This window comes from Protopterus annectens, chromosome 17.part0, assembly GCF_019279795.1.
Source record: "Protopterus annectens isolate FY-2018-M chromosome 17.part0, PAN1.0, whole genome shotgun sequence".
Classification (NCBI taxonomy): Eukaryota; Metazoa; Chordata; order Ceratodontiformes; family Protopteridae; genus Protopterus; species Protopterus annectens.
In genome coordinates, this window is record NC_056751.1 from 820,997,334 (window position 1) to 821,020,790 (window position 23,457).

The 23,457-nt window shown below is 37.6% G+C and overlaps 1 protein-coding gene across 1 annotated transcript in view; it reads right to left on the minus strand.

Moving 5' to 3' along the window:
- Window positions 1–23,457, minus strand: part of LYVE1 (lymphatic vessel endothelial hyaluronan receptor 1) — a 428,786-nt gene that overhangs the window by 62,537 nt on the left and 342,792 nt on the right. Inside the window, exon 8 of the mRNA XM_044059009.1 lies at window positions 5,986–6,064. Within this exon, the coding sequence (XP_043914944.1) occupies window positions 5,986–6,064 (79 nt within the window). The remainder of the gene's footprint in view (window positions 1–5,985; window positions 6,065–23,457) is intronic.

Sequence of the window (23,457 nt, forward strand, 5' to 3'; positions counted from 1 at the left end):
GTTCTTTTCTTATTTATTATTAAATATATTAAAACTTTTCATTGTGGCTGGTCCTTTAGAAATATTTTAACCATTCAGAATACTTATATTTTTGGTGACACTGTGGCCACTCCTGAAAGCTTGACTGTTTGGTCAACATTACTATTTGTATTAATATTAATTTCATTCAGTATAATTGGGTAACCTTGCAAGAGCTTTTGGTAGTTGGCTTTGTAGTGTCTGGTGGCAGGGATAACTACCTTGTAGTATGAGCAGAAGTGGGCACAGTGGTTAAATATGTGCCAGCATTTTCCAGGTGTGTGTGTGTGTGTGTGTGTGTGTGTGTGTGTGTGTGTGTGTGTGTGTGTCAGCTATTTGGAGCAAGGACACGAAGCACTGGTTTCATAGAGAGAGAGAGTGGTGGAGGACTTGGCTTCGATACTTGGCTGAGTACTTAACTCTGTAGCTGTGCCAGTGTGGAGCTTTATTGGGGACCTGGTGAGAGACAGAGAGAGAAAAACCCAGTCCGCAGGCTGAGTGTGTGTACCCTGTGTACTCTTAAGGGAAACTGTGCTTGATGCAGAGAGCTGCATCTGGAAATGCTGGGTGTATCCATTTTTGTTCTAGATGAATGTCCCTCTCCAGTGTCAGTGTTGAGGAATGAGGCTCCTTGATTACTTGCACAGAGTGAAAATATTGCACCCTCTACCAGATGTGGAACTTGCCTGGGCATAAGACCCTTGTGCATATCCTTTCCTGCCCATACACACCTCCACACTAGATGTTGCTGTAGCCATAGTGGCAGTGCCTGACCTTGACTTACATCACCCACGTCCATAATGATCATCAATACTAGAGCTAGATGTGGACCAGCTATATGCCTGGCATGCACATCATGAGCAAGGGGGGGCTGAGTTCCATCAGTAGGCAATGGAACATGTCTAGAATTTCATACGTGCAGGACATACACTCTTGTAGGTCACTTATACCTTACAATGCACAGAGGTATTGGCATTCTGAGCTTCTGTGATGGCTCTGTGACAGAGAGTGAGAGCTGTGCTGTTGAAGACAACACTTTCCTGGCTATGTTTACCAGTGACAACCTGCCTTTCAGTAGGAATCTGTGTATCTTGTGTAGATTCCATAGGCACTGAGGCCATATCCATTGGCTTGTTAGGGGGATATGGTCTGCACATTCCCTGTATCCAACACTGACACTGTGCTCCCTGACCATGCCAGCTGTTCACCACCACCATCATTGTCGGAGTCAGACTCATCTTCAGCATCAAGCAGTGGAATATTCACAGCAGTGGAAACAGATAATAAATCACCAGTGAGGACCACAAAACTCTGTACCCAGTATGAGGTATTACCCACCACCTCCACTTTATTCACAATGCAGAAATACTAGACATGTCAAACAGTATCGCTACTGAATAAGACAGACCTCATCCTGTGAAGTTGCCCATGGAGTTTGCAGCCCTGATGTTCTGACATAACAGGGAAAACAAAATTTGACTGCCATGCTGTATTCCACAAAGACCAGAAATATGCTTTTCCCAATACAGCACTTAAATACACTTGGGAAATCCCATATGGAAACAGTTGAGTGCCACTGTAGCTCAGTAAATATACCCTGCACCCTGCTGTAGGCAAGAGATAAGTCCTACCCCCTCTCAGACTAACAGGAAACCTGATCATCTTAGTCAGTGGTGGTTTGGCTGACAGACCCCCTCCCATGGTTTCCAGTGGGACTGTTTCTTTTGTGTATCTTTAATTATGCCAGTGGTCCTGCATCTATTTCATAGTTAATTCCTTTTTTTAAACACCTTTATTTTATTATCACTTGTGACATAGGCAAATTTACATTGAGCAATGACAGACTTTAATGTCTGTTACTGCATTTTGCCACACATGGTCATGGTAAGACTGGTCAGAATTGTCCTGGCTAAACATCTGTTGGTCATGGAGATGGACTGCCTGCAACAAAATCTCATTCTCCATATGGGAGAGCTTGCATTTCTAGGAATTTCTTTTACTAGGCATGAGGCTGAGTGGAGAAAGAATATACAAGTGTGAGTATACCAGTAAGCATGATGTTTCATGTGATGCTGTTCACTATTCAGTCTGTGTCACTTTATGTCAATATCTACATATGCAATAGATTGCCAGAGTAGTATACTTGAATGTGGCACTACCAGTATTCCTTCCTCCTTTCCAGCCTTACCCAATTGCCCCCTCCATACCCAGCCACACAGAGCAACAACTACAAATAGGCAAGTAACCCAATACCGTACACTCATCCTACTGAACTTGGAGGGAATATCAGCAATCACAGAATCCACAGTGTGTCACTGAAAACAGTAGTTGTAAACTAGCTGCCAGTATGTCTCATCCTCTCACCCGCAGAGTTGTATGTCCAGCTATGGTACTGTAGTTGTGCAACTCTTCCTGACCATTCCCCCACCCCCACTCCCAGCCCCTCAAAATGAGAGAATGAAAGCATTCAACACACAAGGATAGACAGCACAGTGCATGCTGATACCAATGACTGACCTTGTGACCTTGGCTATGCATGTCCCGCATGTATGCTCAGCAGACACAGTTAAACTGAATAGCAGTCCTGTACCTAAAGCAGGTCCAATCCCTTACACATGTACAAGCTGTTGGTATAAACAGTACAACATGTCATTACCTCAGCTTATAATTATTAATGTGGTACTAATGCTGCCTTACTGATTCCATAAAGGGAGTGTCTGTAGTTACCACTCCGGTTAGATTTCTAACACTTGCCTTTCTTTTTCTTGGTAATGGAAGAATATATTGGAAAGGGTAGCAACACTTCCAAAAAACACATATTCCCACAACATTTGCGCTAGGAATACATTGGAGGAACACTGCAGCAAAAGAAATACTTAGCAAAACGTAAAACATACTTCACGCAGTCAGTAATGTTATTTTCCTTCTTCAAAAGTTTCTTTCCCACATGTGTAGCAAAGTTCACTAATTGTGCTCCACGTTTTTTCTTCCATAGTATGATGAAGCTCTAATGTAACTGCCATGGTTTATATTGTGTAGATTCAGGCCCTTTAGCTTGATGATTATGCATATGAGGGCTGACCTCACGCATCTTTCAAAATCACTCACTCAGCAAGTCATCTTGAACTATGGTCATGCTAAGTGGCTTTCATGGTCTCATGCACCCACTTGAGTACTTGCAATGTGCAAAGAGCATGCGGGCACAGCTCAATGACACAGGCAGGTTACTGCCTTTTGATATTATTCACCAGTTACACTTAATGTTTAAACCACAAGGAAATAAAGTATTACATTTTAAAATGTATACAGATTCCTTATACAGCAACTGATGTTTTATATCCTCAATCCCTTAATTGCAACATTTAATATTTTCTAAAATAGTAGCTTGTAAACCTGTCACATCACCTCCATGTGCCGCATTATATAAGGAATCTGAATACATTTTAAATGTAATAGTTTATTTCCTTGTGGTTTAAACATGGAGTGTAAATGGAGGTTTTTTGTACATTAATTGTTTTTATTGGATAATTGCTTTTTTAATTGAATAACTGATGTGCAACTGATGTTTAGGCATGTATATATAGGCAGGCAGTTGCACATTGATTTTAGTTTTTGAAGGCAGTTTGCCGAGACATCAAGTAGATTAAACGCTTTGGATTTACTTCATTTTCTTGGTCACTGGTCTTTTGTGGTTTTCTTGTATAGTTCAATGTTCTGTCATTCTGTAAATGGACATCTCACTTTTACTGTTGCATCTTTTTTGTGAAGGCAGATGCCTGGGGACGCTTAACTCTGTGTGAAATCTTATGGCCCAACATACAACTTAATACTAATGAAACTGAAACAGCAGACGTTTTCACACCTGCTTAGTTTATATTGTTCTATTGATGGTCAGAAGGGACTTACATTCATGAAATATATGTCCATGTGCCTGGGATTTGCTTGGCATATTTTGGCATATGCTGTTGACTGCAGAAACAACTTATTAATATGTTGTGCGGTATGAAAAGTGTGGTGAGAAATAAATAAGCCAAGAAGAGAAATTCTGATATGGAGAAGAGAAGATTGTCGAGTAAGTACTGTGTGTTTTTCTTCTTATTAAGAGTAGGCTGCATGTGGCCAAGGAATTTCTTTTGTCTGTATAACTTAAAGAAACAGATACTCTAACTACATGGAATAATATAGAAATATATCTTTCTGAGGATATTTTCTCTGCACCTTAATTTTGTAAAATGACTATTTCACATTGTATTTTTAAACTCACCCATTATTGTTCATGTAGCGTAACGTGTTTCAGTATCTCTTGGTGTATATTAATGCTGTTAAGGTATATTACTGTAAAAATGAATTGCCCTGCCTTATTAATTTTTACAAACTGACCCCATGTGCAAAGATCCTTGCTAAGTATTTCAGCTGTTAATGTCATCAGGAATCCTGCAATGACCTTATAATGAGGTACAGAAGAAACCCTCAAAATTTAAAGAAGGTTTTGAATTCATAATGGAACAAGTTACTATATATCTCATTAATTATGGAATAGATATCACCACATGCCTTAAATGTCATTTACAAATGTCATTCAATATAAAAGAAGCATTATTCCATGAATATGTTCCCTTTCTTTTAAAAATGGTGTTTTAAATAATAAATTTGCTGAAGTTTCTTCCATTGTGATGTATTTCAGAGGTGAAGCTACAGAAGAAGCAGTTGTTTGCGATGTTCTGCCTGAACTAAAATGAGATAATCCTCTTCTTTTGCCAAGAAGTACATACTCCGGGGTGTAATTTGAAAGGGCCGTCTTTCTTTATGAATTGCTTATGCGGGTGGTGCTGTTGTTAAAATCTATAGAAAGTACAAAAGTACAAACTTTAAGGCAATAAAAACATTTTAATTGCTGGCATCCTCTTGACTGTATATAGGTGTTTCTGTGTGTGTGTGTGTGTGTGTGTGTGTGTGTGTGTGTGTGTGTGTGTCTGTGTGTCTGTGTGTCTGTGTGTCTGTACATTATGGAATAGACTGAAATCTCTTCCAGATATGAATTTATGCCTTACACCCAGTGCCTGATAGGATAGGCTTAATTTCCCTGTTGACCTCAAATAGTATAAACTAAGTATCACAAAATGAATTCATGAATTAATGTTATGCCTATGGATTCCGAGAAGCAGATACATTTGCTAGTACTTGCCCTCTATGTTGTTACCTTGACACTTTCTGTTCATGACTGGCAGGTGGAACACAGGAGGGCAATCCTAATTAAGCAACCATTCCAGGCAGTGTTTACAAACAGGGCATTACCTTTTTATGATACTTTGCCAAAGAAGTGGAAGATATTAAAGTTTGCTGATGGTGGTTGAGCATTAGATAAAACTAAATCACCAGGGAAGATGCTGATTAAATGTGGGTGGGAGATCGGAGGATCTTGCCTCCCCTTACAGATTCCTCATAGCATAGTCTGCTTGCTGTCTCAGATTTATACCTGCTTTAGAGCTAGCATTTGAGAAACTGGAGACCAATTTGTAAAAACTATTTTTTCAAGGCAAAGTTTTGAAGGTGTTATGTCAATATTTTGCCCTGGAAAATCTAAATAAATAGCATTCAGGATTTCATATTTTTACCAACCTGTAAAGTTGTCCTTCCAAAGTCAACAATGTGGATTTTAGCTTGCAATAATTCATCCTTTCCTATTATCCCTAACTTTGTTATATGCCATTGTTACCAGTGGCTAGCACTTTCAGTGGGAGAACACATGGACAGACTGTAAAAGAAAAATTTAAAGTAAAAGCCGTAACAATAATTTGCTTTTGTCAGGTAGCAAAGAAAGACATGACGGTTCTTAATGAAATCCTGATAGCTTCTGGGAGGGATAGAATAGCACATCACTTCTAACCGAGCTGTCAGTACATTGTAAACAAAAAAATAAGAATGAATATATAATTTTAAGTAATCTGAATGAATTCAGTAACTTACTTTTTGATATACAATATTGTAAGAAGCACAGCGGCTGCTAAGGAAATCAGGGCCAACACAATCAGCAATATGCGTACAACTGAAAAATATAAAAATGCATTTATCTTAGTTACATTCTGCACACGTCACCTGCAAAGCAACATCTTTTTAATTGTTTTTTTTTTAGCATGCTACCGCAATTAACATATAAAAGTTGTGCTGTATTGTGTAACTATTTATTCCCGCAATAAACTGTAGAAAGTAGCTGTTCTAAATCACTTTGTATACAAATGCAATAAAAGATGAAACTCTATTTTCTACACTGCAGTTTTGTCTTATGGAGATTGCACAGTAAGATAAGAATAGAAAAATTATTACATATAAATTCATACTATATTACAAAACTATGAAATAATATTGCATGCATGTGTGTGTGCTGGGGGGGGGGGGGCAAAACTCACCACAGCTCTGATGCAGGCAGCAGAGTCTTCACCAAATACACTCCTTATTTAAATTACACAGTCAAACAGGGAATCTAGTTTCACTGCCACTACTTCCATTGGTTAAAAAAGCAAGTGTTGCACAACATCATTGGCTGTAACATACAAACAATTAACACAATTTTTGCAGGGGGGGGGCAAACGTGCTGCATGATAACATCCCTACAATACTAAATATACTGACTCTAGGATTGCACATTCTAGGAGGTAAAGGAATTTCCTGGCACCCACTTTTATACAGTCTTGCTTTTTTTTAAATAGCCCTATTTTAGCAAAGCTCAGCAATTAATGACATTAGTTTCATAACTCAAGTTTAATCAGAACAGGGTTCATTGAACAGCACCCCCCCCATTATGTATTCAGCTCCAAGGTTGTTTGCTGCTTGGAAAGATGGTGGTTCCCTCAATGCAGCAAACTCATTTAATGTGACTGGAGTTTGGCCAAATATGCATTATTGCAGCTTTATCCATTGTAAAACTGTGGTCGGCCATGGTGGTGCAGAGGTTAGCGCTGTCACCTCACAGCAAGAAATTCTCCGGTTTGATTCTCGGCTGTAGCACCTTCTCTGCTGAGTCTGCATGTCCTCCCTGCAGTCGAGTGAGTTTTAAAGACAGGTAGGTATGTATGTGTATGTGTGCTTGTGCCTTTTGTGAAGTTTGGGCAATAGGCTGACAACTTGGCACCATAAAAACTCCACTGCCAGTCAATCTGCAGACCGGTGATATGCTGTGGCAACCCCTGATGGGAGAAGCCAAAATACATTGCTTTTTTCCATTGTAAAACTGTACGGCTACCCACATGGGGCATTTACAGATGTATCATGCACTACATTTTTGATATAATAGTCACAGTATCATAAGTCATGTGACCAACATATCATAAATGCAAAACTCATTAGAGGGGACTAAAACTATTTAGTGCAACAATTTCTTCTGTAATTTAGCTGGATTCATGGCACAGAGGGATAAAACTTTGATTGTGATTCAGATGACCTGGTATTAATTAGTGACTCAGTCATGAAGGCCATCTCCAGAATGTGGAACACTACCTCAGAGACATAGTTGGTCCAACTAGTGTTCTGTGCCAGTCCCATGAGCTAGCATCATATCCCTTCAGCTCTTCAAATGAAGAGAAGAGGGTCTCCTGCCCACTACCCAGTACCAAACCTAGCTTTTCTAGTGAAGAGCAAAAAAAAAAAAAAACAGTTCTGCAATTTGCTGATGCTCCTGAAATGCAAGGGCCATCCAGATCCTGTTTCTGCATGTCCCCCCCCCAGCTGAGAGCAATTTTCATTTACAAAAAAAAAAAAAATCCTACGTGAAATGCAGGAACCAATCAGGTCCCATTTCTGTGCCCTGTCTCCAGCCCTCCTACCCCACATTTTATGGGGTGGGTGAATTAAAGAAATACATTGTATTTTCTTTTAAATGGTAGCCAACTGCTTGCTACATTTGTAGCAATCAATTACTGCAGTTTATATCCAGCAAGGAGTGCTACGGCTCTCAGTTTTGTAGTTATAAAAGAAAAAAAGATTTCTTTTTCTTTTAAACTGTAGCGAACTGCTTACTACATTCGTAGCAAGCCCTTTTTACAGATTAGATCACGCAGGGAGTGTTACAGCACTTAGGATTGACTGCAAGTGCAATATCGGCTTTTAAAAGCCAGTACAGAGTAAAACCGATTAGGATCAGTCTTTGATGGATGATCACCCCCTCCAAACAATTTGCGCCTGTGGCAGTTGCCCCTTCACCCTACCCTAACTACTTTACTGCACTGCCTCTCATAATGTGGAACAGATGGGCAAAATGGGGAATACTTATTAACAGCTTACTAACATGTTCAACTAGGAAGTTCACAGGATGGATAAAATGTGTTACTTTATACTTATAAAAATTACTTTGATAAATTAATATGAGTCAGCATTATTTACCATGGATGTCAGTTTAAATATTCTTAACATTGAATATGCATCATATCCTTTCAGTGTGAAACAGTGAAGAACATGGACCTTTTAGGAAGGAAAACGTTCCTCAAAATGTGGTGCACTTGATATGAATGGAGAAGCCAGTAGAGAAAAGTGGGAGTGACTGATACTGGCTCATCCATTCTCAGGAGATGGAGGTGTTTTATTCTGCTTTTGTGCTGATGCCTACTGGAGGTATCAGAACTTGTTAGAGAAGTGGAATGCATGGCTAAGCTTAAGGCCTTAAACCTTGCCTGAGATATAAATAGGACCTGCTGAAGAGACATGTATTTATCCCAGAGTCTACCCCTTCTCAGGAACTGGATCCCCTTCCATGCAGTGTTAACTGAATGGGGAACAGGAAATTCATCTTTGGTTGGGTCCTATGGACACAGGCAGCCTGTTAATGTTTTATTGCCAGGCCCTTGCTTGTAAAGGTTTCATTTCCCAAGCCTCTGATTACACTTTTAATGAGTACCAGAACTTGTCAGAGATTTGGGATGCATGGCTAGGCTTAAAAAAAGCCCTAGTTGTCATTAGCGTAGTACACACCTGTGAACCTATGAACCTATGAGAGGTGTAGTGTGAATAGAGTATGGGCCAGAGACTTGTACTTGGCATTCTTGCAGCAGCCTTCTTCATGTGCGCTTGTGGGTAGAGGCATACATTCACTTCAGGGAATCCATGGTAGTCCTTTATTTCAGTGGGTATGCATTTCAGCTGTCATGGGGTGAGGCTAGGCCATGACTGTAAAATCAGTTATTAGGGATGTGAAAGATGTGATTCAGAAGGTGGGTGATTATTCTGGCAGGATAATATGTTTTGAGCCATGATTTATATTTGTTCACTTTATTCATCCATTAATGAGTTCTGTGGTCTGATTGTAGTTGCATAGGCATTCTTTGACAGGCACAGGAGATACCATGTGATTTAACTTTTGGAGTTCTATTTAAAACATAATTATTTTATTCTTGGTGGAGAATACATGGATACAGCAGGCAGATAGCTCTGTCTACGCTAAAATCTTCAAGATGGTGATGTTTACAGTATACATTTATAGAAGTGATTATTGTAATTTTTTTTAATCATGATTTTTTAATGATTTAATTTTTATTTCTGATGTTCCCCTAAGCACATACCTCCTAGCTAACCAACATGGAGTCCCTGTGCATTAAGCCAAACACCATATGCCTAGGAGACTTCAACTATACCACCAATAACTGGGAGTCTTATATACCGTCAAATATTTATACCCAGAAATTTCTGGACTTCATCATTACAAACTCTCTTGAAAGTTATGAAACAACTCTGAACCAAAAAAAAAACACTGACTGTGGCACACAAAAAGACAAACAGCAAAACAAGATTTCTGTCTTTATTCTAGCGCTTTGATGTCTCCACCTTCAAGGAATAACAAACAGCAAAAAAATTTCACACATTTGTATAATCCACATAATTAATTACAATCACTTAATAATTAAACAATGGACCTTCCCTTAAAGTAAACACGTCCAATTCAGTTCATTATTTAAACCATTGGGCACCAATGTTTTGTATTTTAAAATATAAATACTTTCCTTATACAATAAGTTGTGTTTTGATATATTTTCATCATTATATAAACATTCCACTCTTTCTAAAATTGTGCCTTGTAATAAAGTAGCATCACTATTATGTAACATTTTAAAATGTAAGGCAATTACTTTATCTTCCCTTATATTTCTAATATCCCTTAAATGCTCCATGAACCTGATACAAAATTCACTCTTAGTCTCCCCTATGTAGTACAACTGACATGGGCACCTCAGGGCATATACAACTCCCTTACTTCTACATGAACACCAACAGACTTTTCGGAACCAGGGAGATCAGCACCAGTACCAACAGCAGTATCGACAGGGACAGAAACGGAACAGAAGCTTTGGGGCAAATGTTGGTTGCCCAGAAAGGGGCTATAGGACAGATTTTAAACAGGGACAAAGTAATGGACAATATCATAACAAAAGGTTCAGATGATGAGGTATGTACTGAAGCAAATTAATTATTGAATTTGTCTCAATGTAATTTAACACAGGAACAAGTGTCAATATTGAATTTAGGGCTTAAGTTTATGCCTACTGTGTTACCTAGAGGTTATATAGTGAAGCAAGAAATGAAATTTTTAAGGAAGTTGTATTTGAAATATCATTTTGCAATGGTTTTAAAAACAATAATGTAAACAATAATTCTCTGCTTAGTGAATCTGATGATAGTTTTTTTCCTGTTATGAGGAAGCTAGGGGAAATATCTGAGGGTAGCAATGATGAAAGTATGTCTCCTAATGCATATTGTGAGATTGATGTATCTACTATACCAGTATTTAATAAGTTTATGCCACCCTTTGAAAATACACGTATTTCACAGTTTGGCTCCATGATAGGATTTGGAGGTGAGAATATTTGTGAAAGTGTATTGGTTAACAAACATAAGATACCTTATAATTTAACTTTAAAAGAGTGGCAAGTTCTGAAAGTGTTAAGAAGTAGGAAGTATATAGTAATAAAACCTTCGGATAAGGGGAATAAAATAGTGATTATGAACACGTTACAATATTATAACGTGTATGGAGCATTTGGAAAATGTTGATGTATATGAGAAATGTAGTAAGAGTAAATATGAGCAAGCAGTAGTTGAATATGAAAAAATGTTAGACAGAAGTGTTAGGTTAGGCTATTTTACTGAGAAGGATGTTAAGGATAGGTTGTTTAACCGCAACAGTGAGATAGCTGTTTTCTTTTGTCTGCCTAAGATACACAAAAGTATGGAAAAAACACCTGGTAAACCTATTATTTCGGCTTGCAAATATTTTTTACGTAATATTGGTCTAGTGTTACATAAAATATTGTTGCCTTATGTTTTAAAATCTCCAGCTTACATACAGGATAGTTTTGACTTTTTGAAAAAAGTTTCCCTGTTAGTTTGGAATAAGGATAAATATTGGTTGGTGGTTGATGTCAAGAGTTTGCATACCTCGATTAACCATAGTGATGGTTTGGAGGCTATTGCATACTTTTTGGGAGATAGCCCCTTCTCTAATTTTGTAGTTGATATGGTAAATTTTTGTTTGAAGAATAATTATTTTTATTTCAATGATGTATTGTATAGACAATAACAAGGTACTGCAATGGTGTCAGCGTTTGCCCCATGTATGCTAATCTTTTTATGTCTTTTTTTGAGATTAAGTTTTTATTTAATTTGAATTTTACGAAAAAATATGTTGATTTTTATTTCCGTTTTATTGATGATTTGATATTTGTTTGTGAGGGGGGTAGGGATGAAGTTGATGAGTTTATGTTGGAAATGCATAAAAATCCTTTTGGCCTGTCATTTGATGGGCTTCAGAAGGGGAACAGAGTGGTATATTTGGACCTTATCCTGGAAGAGAAGGAAAGTGGAGCTATTTTATCAAATATACATAGGAAGTTCATTGATAGTAACCAATATTTATATGCCACTAGTTGTCATCCACCCCATGTCTTGAAAGCTTTACCTTACAGAGAAATGTTACGTATTTCAAGTCTGTTTAGTGACAGAAATTTATTGATGGAAGAGATGAAACAAACTAGACATGTTTTTGAGAAGGGGTTAAGATCCAGTTATTATGCAAGAAGCCCAGACCAGAATATGGGAAGAAATATGTACAGGTAGGAATGGAAGAAGTAGTAATAATTGATACAAAGATAAAGGTACTTGTCATAGGTATGGACATAGAACAATTGGCAATAATGCAGAAGATTCAATCTACTATGTATCTGTATACAATATTAAACGTGAAGAGATGAAAACATTAATTGAGTATTACTGGAAATATTTGATGGAGGATAGGTTTTTGGCGGATATTTTGCCTAGGAAACCTTTTTTCTCTTATCAAAGAGGAAAAAATTTGAAGGATATGGTAGTACATGGTAGATTTTGTATGCCAGTTATGAGTATATCAGATACACCATCAGTCAGAGGAACATTAAGCTGTAATAAATGTGGCGCTTGTACACATATAGTGAATACGTTTAGTAGTATGAATGGAGTTAAATTTGAACCCAGAGGCACCTATTCATGTAGAAGTAAGGGAGTTGTATATGCCCTGAGGTACCGATGTCAGTTATACTACATAGGGGAGACTAAGCGTGAATTTCGTATCAGGTTCATGGAGCATTTAAGGGATATTAGAAATATAAGGGAAGATAAAGTAATTGCCTTACATTTTAAAATGTTACATAATAGTGATGCTACTTTATTACAAGGCACAATTTTAGAAAGAGTGGAATGTTTATATAATGATGAAAATATATTGAAACTCAAGTTATTGTATAAGGAAAGTATTTATATTTTAAAATACAAAACGTTGGTGCCCAATGGTTTAAATAATGAATTGAATTGGAAGTGTTTACTTTAAGGGAAGGTCCATTGTTTAATTATTAAGTGATTGTAATTAATTATGTAATAAATAAAGTAAAGTAAAAGTAGGAGTAATAAAGTAAGAGTAGTGGGATCTATGTCTGAATCCAGACCAGTAACGAGTGGTGTGCCTCAGGGCTCTGTCCTGGGGCCCCTCTTGTTTGGCATATACTTCTCAGAAGTACAGGCAAGCACGGAAGGGCTGTGGCTGACTAAGTTTGCGGACGACTGCAAACTGGGTGCTATAATAGAGTCTCCAGCTGACATGGAGATCCTCCAGAAGGGCCTAAATGAGACTGATGCATGGTGTCAAAGCCATTGTCTCAAGCTAAATGCAAAAAAATGCGTAGTAATCTCCTTTGGAAAAAACAGAGTACCCGCAAACTACAACATAGGAGGTAATCCCCTGAAATCTGAAGAAGAAATAAGGGATCTAAGGACCCAAGTAGATAGTCAGCTTTCCTTTGATAACCATGTTGCCAAAGTGGTTAGAAAATCCTTCTATGTGACCCATCTGATCACGAAAGGGTTTGCATCAAGATCTAAGGATGTAATGGTGCCCCTCTACTCTTCCCTCATCAGACCCATTATTGAGTACAATGCACCAATTGGAATGTACCTGGCTAGACATCTCCAGCAGCTGGAGAGACCACAAAGGTACCTAACCAAGAGGATTACTGGCCTCAAACACTTGCCCTATGCAGCACGATTGAAAAAGCTAAGACTGTTCTCTGTTGCATACCGCTTTCTCAGAGGAGATCCCTGTCTAATGTACAGAGCCATGTCCAACCCAGAATTGTTGAACATGCTCCATCTTAGTAAAACCAAATCTACTCGAGCTACACGCTCTAGGGATATAAACCTCAACACAACAATGAATAGAACATGCTGGAGGGACAGATTCCCTTTGCAGAGACTTCCCTTACTATGGAACAGGGTCCAGATCTACATAAGACAGAGCCCCTCACTATCACTCTTCAAGAGGAACCTTGATGAGTGGATGGGTAACAGAAAGTTCACACCGGGGATCACACCAACAGCACTACTAGATAGGGGCTAAGGGTACTAGCTGCTAGTACAAGGGTCTAGGGAACTACTAAAGGGGCGGTGAATACCGCACAACGTGGCTGGGCTAATATATGCCTTCGGACAGATAGCCCAGTACCAACCTATGAACCTATGTGGGGTATAAAAATGTGTGAAATTTTTTTGCTGTTTGTTATTTCTTGAAGGTGGAGACACCGAAGTGCTAGAATAAAGACAGAAATCTTGCTTTGCTGTTTGTCTTTTTGTGTGCCACAGTCGGTGTTTTTTTTTGGGTCAGAGTTGTTTCATAATAATTTGGATGAGGAAGGAGAGTGTTTTTGTACTCTCTTGAAAAGTTAGTCTACACCCCTATCAGAAGCTATAAAATCCTGGAACCGGTCCTTACAATACAGTGCAGCTTTGCTCCCCACCAGTTGTAACTTCCTTCCTGGTCAAATTACACCACAAATCAGTCACATTCACCATAAGACTGAAGAGGGAAGCATCTTTATACTCATATTCAGAGATTATACCAAGACTAATGTACTATAACTAAGTGATGACCTGGCTAAATTCAGAAGCCCCTTCCATCTTGATGATGCCACTGCTTAGGTAGAATCCTTTACTGACAAATTGTATGCACATGAAAACAGCTGCATAGAAGCATCTGCCCTCTCAGAAGTAAATACAATGTCAAATTTTAAAATAAAACCCTATGGTGGAACCCTAATATGAACAGGCTCCATAATAAAATAAAAAATGAATTCCACACAAAAATAAATTTAACTCTCAAGATGCCAATACCACTCTTCATAAATGTAACAAGGAACTCCGTACCCTGATGAAATCACTCAAGATCATATAGGAAGAAAAAATAACCACCCAGGTGAATGATGAGCACAAAGCCTTCTCTAACTATGTAAGAAGTCTCAAAAATAATGCCCAACATTGTGCAGAGATAACAGTAAAGGATATCACATAGTCAGACCAAGAGGACCCACAGGGCATAGATAATCTACTAATTCACCCTGTTCTCCCCTGCTATATTCCCAGATCATTTACTTGCATCTATTCAGAATGTATGCCTGTGTGTCTGTATATGGCCCTATTATCAAACAGGATGGCTGCATAGAACAGAGTCACAACTTGTAGCAGACCTCTTCTGTACCTAGCCTTCCCTGCCTGAGAGAGGCTAGGTAGGTTCAGTATATGTATATTGCTGTGCAGTGGATGGGGAAGCAGGGTTGGAATCTCTGAACACTCATGAGAAAAGATCTGCCAGGGAGTGTTATGTTTACATAGTTAAGGGAAGGGCACCTGGTTCTTCTGCCTATTTCAATCTTCCCGGTTTGAAAGGCACATTATTTAACTAGAAGTTTATTGGGAGTTGTTTATCATAATGAGGCACCTTCTAGGTTTGTCCATCATTGCAGTTTTATGCCTTGATCAAAACACTGGGAGATATATATGACATCACTCATAAAACCAGACTATTCCAGAGATGCAGGAAATGTAATTTTCTGCAATTTGGTAAGATACAAAGCTTCACCATTCTGATGTCTAAGGCCATCTCTCAGAATATTTTGTTAGCAAGTATTGCTCTTGTCCAAGAGATAATGTTTTGTTTAGACTTTTCTGCCCATTCCACAGTTATAGTTTTTTTTTTTTGACATACAAGATGGAATGTCACAGTAGCTCACTTTTGGCCCAGACAGATTTGGTTCTCTCTACTGCAGTGGTTCCGTGGTGGCCCACTTGCTACTTTCAGCTAAGTATATTCTTCCATCACAACAGTATGGTCTTATCCAACACTAAAGCCCGCTCTCTTTATGTCTGGCTCCTGAATCTATAACTCTGCCTAAATTTGGAGTTTCTGACTGCATTTTGCAGGCCGTCATGGCTTTCATGACAGGTGTGTGTGCACACGCGGGTGTGTGGTGTGTTTGTGTTGGGGGAAAGTGTGCATTTGTGTGTTCTGCACTTCATACTAGAGGCTGGTAAATCACTCAAAAGTACAGTGCAGAACTGTTCCCGCTGAGCAATACCTTGTCACAATTGTTCCCACTTAAGTCAATGTTACTGTAGTGGAAACGTGTGTGACTATAATTTGATAAAGGGTGAGCAGCACAACTTGACCTAATCTGTGCAAGCTGCACTGCTGTATTCATGCAGATGTTTAAGGTTGTTTTATGCTATTAATTGGACAAAAAATTCTCAGTGCTGTTCTTTTATTTCATTAAACTCATAGGCACCAGTATTGCTGATTTTGTAATGCAGAAATTAAAAACAAAATCCCCTGATAGTAATGTGAATGGCAGCTGTGAAGTGATTCTGTCTCTGTCTTTCTGTTTGTAGAGCTGAAACTGGTACCGTCACTGAAGTGGCTTAGAAAGATAACAGGGACAAATGGAAGTAGAAGCTTGGGTTTCTCAATTTTCAAAAGAAATCAAAGCAGAATATAAACTATACAGCTGTAAGAATAAGAATAAGAGATCCCACGCCTCTCCATGGAAGAGATACTTCCATTAGTCAATTAAAATAACTCAGCTGCTTCTCTGTTATCCACCCTCAGTTGTAATGTATAAACCAATAAAAACAGGTTTGGTGTGTGGATAAAGCTGCGGGGATCTACATCACATGGATGAAGCTGGGCAAGCTACATCAGCGATGAGACAGTTTGTGTCGGAAAACCAGGTAGTATCCTGAAATTGTCAGTGTTTGCATATAGATCTCTCCTAGCATTTTGAATATTATAACTGCTAGAGTGAGCATAACTCTGCTGGCAACTTGAAACAGACTAGATTTATGTTTTGACAGTCTTGGATTGGTAAAAATCAATAAAGCTTTTTTATCCACAGAATTCTGGCTACATAACTCAGACCTACTGGTAAACCCCAACAAGACAAAGTTCCTAAAACTGGAAAAAAATATTCATTCTATAATCTGTCATTTAATAATGCAAAAACAGAATGTGTTTCTTAAACCATACTGAGAATATTAATTGACAATCATCTCAAGTATGATCATCACCTCCTCCAAGGCATCAAAAAAAAAAAACAAAAAAAAACAAAAAAAAGGATACTAGGTCCCTGTATATGGTAAAAAAAACTTATCACTCTAGAAAATCAACAGCAAAAATATAACCCTTCCCAACCCTATTTTATCCATCTGTTGTCTTTACTAATCTCAGCTCCACCTTAACAAACAAACTAGAAACGGCCTACAATTGAATTGCCAAACTTGTTGCAAATAACCCTCAAAAGACTCACCATTGCATACCTCTAAGCAATCTGAACTGGCTTGAACTTCTCCACTACCTTAACTATGCACAGCTCACTATAGCCCACAAACTAATATACTGCCCTGAAGAATGTCCATTTCTACAAGGTACAATGAACCTTATAATACTACCAGAACTCTCAGATCCAGCAATAAAACACTACTCTTGTCACCAAGTCAAATAATTCAGCCCATGAGTCACTTTACTCTAATGTTAGAAAAATCTGAAATTCCATCCCTTTGTCCAAATTCAAACAGACAAACTAAATTTATTTAAAGCATCACTAAAAAAAACACACAACTGGCTGTGCTTCAGCACAGCTCCATGATAGTATATAAATACGACTTATAAACACTTTTCTCCTCTCACATATAGCTAACTTCCTTTTTCCTAATTCATATACGCCAATCTTTTCAGTAAATCCCTACGTCATCTAACATCTCTATCTCTGTATCTTCTGTGTCATGTTCCACTGCATACTAATATTCTTTATAAAACAAACATACTAACATCCAAAATTGCAAACTCCTTTGTAAACTGTAACCTACTTACTCTACTACTGAAAAAGTTAAATGACATAACATCCTAATAATTTCTAATGTCTCATATATCTATCTTTCTAGTAACTGTATATATTCAGTTTTGGTACATACAGTGTTTAATATTTTAACTGGAAATCCTCAACTATATATACAATTTCAGTGTGCATACATACCTGATTCACAATAAAAATGCCACACTGTTTAATTTATGTATGAAAAGTGAATAACGTCTGTATTTTGTATGTGTAAAAACTGTACAGCTTTTCTCCCTGTACGATGTAAAACTCATACTAACTTATTTTATGTATCTATATGTAAGGTTTTCTGTACTTTGTAATAACTATGGATCTTTTCTCCCCAGGCCTCCAAAGAATATGGGATTAACCCCAGTTGGACTTTCCCTGTAAACAAAGATAAAGATAGACAGATAGACAGATTGATAGATAAGTAAATAAATAAATATGATAAAGACTTAGAGACTGACTCTAAATTAATATGTCAAGTTGCAGAGAGATATAATGCAGTCATTGGAAAGTAGTCATTCCGTTTTTTTTTTTTTTTTGGTCTGCAAGCAGGTTTTGTGTACAGCAATGCTTCCAGCCACTCATTAAGGTTTTGGTTTCTATTACAGAGGGAAGGGGTACAAAAGTGCGTTTTGGAAGCTGCAGAAAAATGCCTAGCTTTCCTTAACTCTGCATAAAAATAATGTAACTTTTTTGTGCCTTCCTATTGATGATCATCTGTGAGTTGTTTACTGCCACACTGGGTATTATAAATTATAAACAAGCAGCTTGTGTGGGTCAGTGGACTAGGGAAGTTAGCATGGGTGATGGCGTTGGTGGTTCTAATCTGGAAGTATCCACATCTTTTGGATGTGAGGTATTATTATTTTGTTTTTTGGTGGAAGGTTGGTATAATGGTTATGCTGTTCACTTTACAAATGCAAGGTGCAGGGTTTAATTCTTTCATGAGGTAATTGGATAGACTTAAAATGGCCCACAAGGACAGTTAGCCTAGTATTAATCTATGAACCTAAGGGCTAAATGCTCTGCTTCTGATGTCTGGCAATTGTTGTTTTATCCTAATGCCAAGAGTACGAAAGCATAATGCAGTGTATAGCACAATACTGCTGCAACATGTTGAGCAGAACAAGTCAGTAACTACACAAACAGTTAAAAAAGTATTTGTGATATGAAATTCTTTACATGTTACTTGATAAATATTGCTGTTCTGTATCCTGTCTGTATTCTCTGTGTCTAAAATTGTATACACAAAGCTCCAAAAAAACACCAATGGCACCAAACTCCAAAGGATATTCTTCAAACCACTTTTGGAAAATACAGTTTAATTAAGCGCTTTTCGTCACCTTATTAAGGCAACTTCTTCAGATTACACTTCAAAACAACACGTAGCCATTAAATAGTGAAATACAGTCACATGATCTTACCTAAATGGTGTATTAATTCTACAAAAAGTAGTACCTTATTAAAACTTATAAAATATCTTATGAATAATCTTTCATAACTTAAAACTGTGATATCACGATTGTTGTAAACTGCCAACTGGTTACAACTTGTAAAAACATCATCATCACCTGTAAACCTTTAATATTATCATAAAAAATGTGTATATATTTATGTATACCCACACATAAAAAATATATATTTATGTATGACGTTTATACAAAAACGTTAGTATAAATAAAACATATCCATAACCTGAAAAAAATGTATAAGGTTATTTACTTTCTTTCTAAACTTTTAAGTTTTAAAAGACATTGTATATTACAATGGTCATTTAGACCCGGTTCAACAAAAGCATTTAGTCTTATTTCCCATGTCAATTCATTCTTCCAGAATTAAATTGTAGGGAACACCTCGAATGTTAGACTGAACTTGATCTATTGCCATAAAACTGAATTTATGCCCCCCATTTGCCATACAGTGCCTAGCCAAGGCATTTTTGTTTTTGTTTGTATTTATTGCATAACTATGTTCATAAATTCTGTCCCTTAGTCTACGCTCTGTTTTCCCAATGTAAAATACTTTACATAAGGAACACAGTGCAACATAGACCACCATTTTTGAAGTACAATTTAAATTGTGTTTTATTTTGTACTTTGTTCCATTGATAGTAAATGAATTGCCTGTGGTCACAAATTTACACATACTACAGCAACCACAGGTAGACATACCTGTAAGTCTGTTAAACCTCCTGCTAGTAGTAGACTCTAATATTGTGATTGAATGCTAGTTTCCTGCATAACAGTGCTTTCTTTGAACTGCCTAACTTCCTGTATTCTTATGGAAGGTGCCATGAGTCTACAGAATAAATGCATGCTCTGCATATCATCAAAACAGGCTATTTGGAGGTGTTTCAGAGGGTCTATATTATATCATCGATTGCTTAAAAAAGCAAATGATGAATAATCGACCCCATGTAAGTGAAAACTTACAATCATGAAAGCTCAGAACAGCGATTTTTTTCCAAGGGAAAAAAAAATTTGAAAGAAAACATAAAGTGGGGGGCTTTGCACGCCACACCCCCCTACTTAAATATACCAACTCCGAGATCGCACTACAGTGCTGAAAACGTCAATATAACGGAAGCAGCCAAGCAAATTCTTTCCCTGGGAAAGAATTAGCTTAAAAGCCTTTTTTCTATTTTGCCTTTTCATTGTTTTAAGTTCAACAAAGATGCATTCGATAGAATGCGTCTTCGGCCATCTAATAGGAATCCGTTTCAGATGCCTTTAATGTATGAATTCCATGTTACATATCTATAAAACACATTTAAAATTCATTCAGATTTATACCTACAGAAATGCACCAAGATGTCTATAAACAGTTATACAATGATATATTACAGCCCATTGGAAAATGTGGCATTTCTTTCCACCAGGGCTGCAGTTCTTCACTGCAATCTGTGCAGATACAGATTACAAACATAGACAAGGGCCAGGTAATTGGTTCTATTTTGTCAACATAAAAACAATGGGATACATTCCTTTGATCAACGACACAAAATATCAACTCGCAAAATGTGGAAAACTCAAAATAATGAAAATGGGAATTTGCCCTTTCCCTATTGTTGCGCAATCTCAAAGTTGGTATTAATTAGCAGGGTGCAGGGGGTTGCTTCCTGTATTAAACAATTGTCAATATTTTGACTTTTTCACATTTTCTGAGTTATTTTGTTTCGTTGCTCAAACAGATGTGTTCTGAAAACAATTTTTGAGTCAGTCAGTCACCCACATTCCCCCCCCTGTCATACATTTCCTAGGTTTTGGTGAAGGCATGGTTAGGTAGTTTAGCTGTTCTTGAAATAAAGCTTCTTATAGGCTCTGGCTAAATCACTCAATCCTTATGGTAGTACTGGCAAGTCTGAAGCACGTGTACCCCAAGGGTCTGTGCACTCTTTAATTATAAAAATCTACTTACGTATTTTCCATTTCTAAACATCATCTTTCATGCTGATTATATTCTTCAGCTTAAGGATGATTACTTTTTTTTATAAATATACAACAAGCTCTTAAAAAAAGATTGTAGCTATCTCTTACATTACTTATTACAAGTAAACATCTTGAAATAAGCTGCTTTGTGACATCAGTACCATTTTGTTTCTTATTAATTATGATATCACCAAGGTGGACTGTGTTTAAGGTGTAAATCAGGTGTATGTGAAAGTAAACTCCAAAAAACATGCAGTATATTTAATTGATGATAGAAGGAATTAACATGCCTATGTGGCCTGCATTTTAAGTGCATTTAACCTTTTCCCTGTTCTTCATCCTTTCCTCTTCATTTTTTTCTTCACTTGCACCATGCCCTCTTGAATTCCTCTTTGGAGTCCTTATCCACCAGCCGATATGAAAGTTTACTTCATAGGTCCAAAACCCTCTCTGTCAAAAAGTCCTTTCAGACTTCCATTGACCAATTGTGTTCCTTCAACCTGATGCTTTTGGACCCTCCTCCCCATCTCTCCACTGTAGCTGACACCCTTCACATCTACCTAACATGACATTATGGAACCATCCCATGTCATCCATGTCTGTTCTGGTTTTAGTGAGAAGATCTACAGCTTCTCTAAGCTTTGGCTGCATTCTATCTACTTCATTGCATAGCCTCCTTGAGACTTTCATCTAGACTTCTTCCTGCAGCCTGATGTCTCTCATAGGTTCATAGTTTCATATGTTAGTACTAGGCTAGCTGCCTTCTGGGCATTTTAAGTCTAGTCAATTTCCCTTTCAGGAGTGAGAAACAAACCCTGTACTTTGTGTCTGTGAGCAAACACCTTAAACATTATACAAACCCTTAGCCCTAATACCAACCCTTTTCCTATATGGCACTAGATCTACTAACAGTCCTTAAGGTGTAATCTGCAAGGTCATGTTAGGATGGAAGTACTGTTTTTTCTGTTTCTGTAATCCCAGTATCCCCCCAGCAAAAACATGTCAACAATCTAGCTGCTGCTATCATGGCCTCCTTACTGTACCTCTAGTGGCCCAGTCTGGGTGTGATCAGTAATACCAGATCCTTGTTCTGCTCTGTCACTGTTGGTTCTCTTTCTAAATTGATATACTTCCCCAAGACTGATGTTGTCTAAATGCAGTACTGCCACCCTTCTGCCCACTTGGGCTGCCTTTCCTTATCCTTTTTTAGATGCGTCCCCCAAATCATCTCTTGTTACATCTCTTTTTTGTCATTGAAGATAGTCACCCTCTTCTCCACTTCCTTGATAAATATTTATATACACATATACATTATGTGTAAAACAAATATATGGATGAGTATATTGACAGGATGATCAAAAAGCAAAAGACATGAGTATTTGTCAGATTATGAGTGTACTTGGCTCATCAGAGCAAACTCTACCACATGACATGCCCGTTGTACTAGCATATGCTTAACTCACACATATCCTAAAGAAATATAGCACAATATCTTACATACCACTTTTTTGTAAACTGAAAGTTATACCCTTTTACTGCAAGGCAGCATTTTATACTTTAGATACATAGAGGGCTATACAACTTTCACATTGTATTTAGCTCATTTGTATGTTGTGGAATATTATGAATAACATATGTAATGTGTCAATATGGTATATAATTTCTGATGCTGTCTGAATATATTAAAGGATTTCTTATTAATCACCCAAAACTTAAATACTGACATTCAAATAATTATCTTGCTTGCACTGTTGATACTATAGATGGAATGTAATTTTCTGGACTTGTGGACAGTTTCTCTGGAATATATGTCTTCATGTTGTCATGGCAAAATGATTCCAGCTGTCTGTAAACTGTTCTCAAGTGATACTTCAGCACATTTCACAGTATCACATGGACCATGTGACTGAATGAGACAAAGCCAATTTGGGCAAATATTTCCTCGTTCTACTGAACAACTTTCAGTATGTAGTTTGCACTGTTAATGAGCTTGGATGATCATTTCTCCTCATCAAACCTGCTTCTGGATACTTCTTTCATGAACTTTGCTGAGTTTGCGTGTTATCTTCACCCTTAGAAAAGTCAGATGCCTTCTGTATTTACTGCTCAGACAAGCTCCACATGGGTTTACAGAGTGGTCCTAGCAGCAAGGAACTCAAAAAAGCGACAAGCTTCTGGATTTAAGTATACTTGCTTTTTCTTCACTAGAAATAGCTTCTGTTGCTTACTTTAAACTAGCCTGAACTGTTTTTTTCTGATTACTGCATTTATTTTTAAATCTGCACTTAAAGTTACAT